General features: G+C 35.2%; 1 protein-coding gene across 1 annotated transcript; it reads right to left on the reverse strand.

Annotated features, from left to right (window-relative positions):
* Nucleotides 1-1,442: 1,442 nt before the first annotated feature.
* Nucleotides 1,443-3,308, reverse strand: LOC106773344 (flotillin-like protein 3). The gene is made up of 2 exons (XM_014660043.1): nt 3,093-3,308; nt 1,443-2,900 (listed from the first exon to the last, which is right to left on the reverse strand). The coding sequence occupies exons 1-2, from the start codon at nt 3,306-3,308 to the stop codon at nt 1,443-1,445; spliced, it is 1,674 nt and encodes a 557-aa protein (XP_014515529.1).
* Between the last annotated feature and the right edge of the window lie 260 nt (nt 3,309-3,568).

A 3,568-nucleotide genomic window follows, 5' to 3' on the forward strand; every position in this document is an offset into this window, starting at 1 on the left:
AAATTATATCGCTGTTATAACGAAATAATCTTCCGGAATGTAACCGTTTAATAATGCATTTTCAAAAACAGCTTTAAAAGTAGTTTTTCTGTACGCTTTTAAGATTTTCATTTGTTTGGTTTTAATTTGTTCTAATTCGTAAGTGAAGAGGGAGCAAAGTTTTTTAGGAGTATAAAAACAGTTAGGGGAGCTTATATTTAAATTTAAATAGTAAAAAAGTTGTAGCATCCAAAAACTAAATAAACATTCCTCCAAATATATAATTTTATATCGGAACAAATATATTGTTTCTTGTATGTAATATTTTAAACTTTAATTTTCTAAATCCCTAGAAATCTTACTGAGATTATATATATTTTATTGTTTATATCATTGTACTATTTATTGCTTTATTGCTTTTGGATTACTGTATTTTTTCTAATATTTTGTTTTCATCCTTGTAAGTCTTAAATGTTTTCCTCGAATCACTTCACTTTAAGTGTTGATTCATTGGAATGAAACATAGACTCTACATATTTTATGTGTATGATATTTAATTATTAACTAGTATCAAAATTAACTATAAAACTAAATAAATAAATAAAAAACTAGCCTAAATTATTTAATGGTTGAGATAAATATATAGTTTTTAATGAAATTGAATTAGTATCTCAATTATTTGAATTATTATTGACAAACATTCTTATTTAAATTTTATTTTTTAATATAATTATGCTAAAGTTGACATATTTAAGATTTTATTCTTAAAAACTAAATTAATATGATAACTTAATGTAAGTTTTTAATAACTTTTCTTTTATATAAATTATCTAAGTTCAGTACCAATTTAGTACAATTCAAATATTTTTAATATCCTTAACAGCATTAAAATTAGATTGGGGAAATGCAAATTGGTTGTTTTTTATAGATAAAATCAAAGGTTTTAAATTGAATCCCTAATCTTGGCTTCTTATATTTTCTCATCTTTCTCAGTAATCTCAACCATAATAAAAACATTGATGTGCGTTTGACATTATATAGAAACTAATTGGACTATGATATTAAGAATAAATTATCTCTCTCACTAGTTCATATAATTGAAAGGACCACATACATAAATTATTGTAAAAAAATTATAAAAAAAAAAAGTTGTTAAAAAAATATTTTCCAAACTAATTAGCCAATGTAAAAGAATGAAAATAGAATAAAAGTAAGGACCATATCAACTTTTTTTAACAATAATAAACTATGTGTTATTATTATAGTGGTGCGTATATTTGAAACGAATCAAACCATAGATACAAATTTATAAAAGAGTTGTAAAAAAAAAAATTTAAATAAAAATTTTCCTAAAAGTAACACGATTATCCATGAATGTATATGATCTATATATTCAAAACCAGATAACTAAAAGGAGTCTTATCTTTTGAAATACTATTATATGAAAGCAAAAAGAGGAAGGTTTAAGAAGTTGTGTCTGATGAGAGGGTTCCCATCCAAGCGGGTGGCAGCATACCCGTTTGCTCATGCACTGTATTAAGCAAAGGTGGCAGCATTTTGTACACAGCAGCTACATCCTTCATTCCACCACCACTATCACTTCCTTCTCCACCATTATTCCAAATACTAATCTTTGGCTCAAGTCCACGAATTGCTTCTGCATTAGTCTTTGCAATCTCTTGAAACATGCCACTATTTATCATCAAGTAGTCCCTTAGATTACTATAGTTGCCTCCCAATGCACCAAGAAGTGTGCTTAAGTATGCCCCTTGGGCTTGCCCCATTAACTTAAGTCCCTCTGCCTCCTTTTTCTTTGCAAATAGCTCAGCCTCTGCTGCTTGTTGTTTACTGAAATATGTTGCCTCTGCCAATGCCCTTTGTGCCTGTGCCTCTTTCTCCTTCTCAAACAAGTTTGCTTCTGCCACCTTTTGTTTCCTGTACAACTCCCAGTTTGCCTCTTGTACCTTGGTTTCGTACTCAACGTTTGCTTTGCTCAGGAACTCGGCTTTAAGCTTCTCTGTCCTTGTTAGAGCGTTCATCTTCTCTACCTCTCTCTGCAACTCAGCTTCCCTCATTGCCACTGCTTTTTTGGCCTCCACTTCTGCTACCTGCGCTGTCTTTGCCCACATAGCTTTTTTCTGCGCAAGGTCAGAATTAGCCTGTGCCACCTCCGCCTCTCGCTCATTTTCAAACACCTTCACCTCCGTCTTCACCTTTATCTCCTCCTTCACACCCTCTCCATGCCTTTGGGTCGATACTATCTTTGTCTCGGCATTGATCCTCGCAGCGTTCTGCTGTGTCTGCCCCTCTCTCACCTTGGCTCCAACCTCTCCTTTCATCTTTGCCTCTGCCACGTCAACCTTGGCTTGGTTGGCAGCCTCCATCTGAGTCTTCTGACCCAAATACGAGAAATACTCATGGCCAGGCACGTCCACCAGTTGCTTCACGTTGGCGTTGTAGATGACAAGCCCGAACTGGTTAAGCTCCAGCTGAACCTTATCAAACACTTCCTGTTTAAAGGATTTGGTGCCTTTGAAAACATCCTCCATGGTCATGGATGCAGCAAGGACACGTGTCTCTCCCTCGATGATACCCTGGACTAGCTCGTTGACATGGTTAGAGAGCTTGTCGTGGGAAGAGAGAAGTCTGGCGTATTTGAGAAGGCTGTCTTCGTCGTCGACTCTGGGACCAATGGTGAAGACAGCAGGGAGAATAAAAGGAAGCTTCTCCGCACTCATGGCTTGAACCATAAAAGTATAGTTCACTGGAGAGAGCTCGAAGCGGGTGCATGACTGGCCCGGGAAAACCCATGCTTTTTTTGCAAGCTTTATGTCTTTGATTCCAATCCCAGTGATCACAAGATATTCTGATGCCTTTGCTACTCTGTAGATCTTTATTCTTCTGCGATACTTATGTTTTTGCTATTTTAATAAAGGAAAATGTTTCTTTGACACCAACATTTGACACAAATTTGACACCGTCTAGGTGTCAAATTTCTATTGGGTGATGTTTTATTTATTGAAACAGTTTTTTTAATAAAGTGGCAGGGGCAGAACTGGAATAATGAGTGTTTGAATATCATTTTGGAATTGGCGGTTTCATTTTCGTTTCACTCTTGCTTGAGAACAGTTTCGAACACTTTCGCCTTCTCTCCAACATCTTCGTTCTTCGTCCACCACCATCTCCATTGCTGCATTCTCTCCATTGCTCCGTTCCTTTCGTTTTATCTCAACCAGGGAAAGGCGATCATTGAGAAGGTAAGCCCGTAGTGTAGGTATGTCGTTTTTGGTTTGGTTGGGCTTCGTGTTTGTTTCGTCATTTGCTGCCATTGTCGCGTTTTGGTGGTTTGGGTTTTTGTGTATCATTTCACTTCTCATTATAATGTTGTTGTTTAAGTGTTAATTTTATTTTTTTAAACCCTAACCAAGTATTGATATTTGGGCTCTTTGGTGTTTTGATTTTGTGTTCAGTTGGAATGGCTTCCGGAATCCCAAAGGTAACATAAAGTTTCTTACTTTTATTTAGTTGGGTAATTTGTTGTTAATATTAACAATGTTTTCTTTATGTCTTGTAGTGGAGGGTTCGTACT

This window comes from Vigna radiata, chromosome 9, assembly GCF_000741045.1.
Source record: "Vigna radiata var. radiata cultivar VC1973A chromosome 9, Vradiata_ver6, whole genome shotgun sequence".
Lineage (NCBI taxonomy): Eukaryota > Viridiplantae > Streptophyta > Magnoliopsida > Fabales > Fabaceae > Vigna > Vigna radiata.

Bases quoted from the DNA above. Each gene is read 5' to 3' on its own strand.
- LOC106773344 (XM_014660043.1), bottom strand. From the start codon at position 3,308: ATGGCAGCAAATGACGAAACAAACACGAAGCCCAACCAAACCAAAAAC. The intron at 2,901-3,092 runs GTGAAACGAAAA...TTATTAAAATAG, and splicing joins GAAACTGTTCTCAAGCAAGA to CAAAAACATAAGTATCGCAG.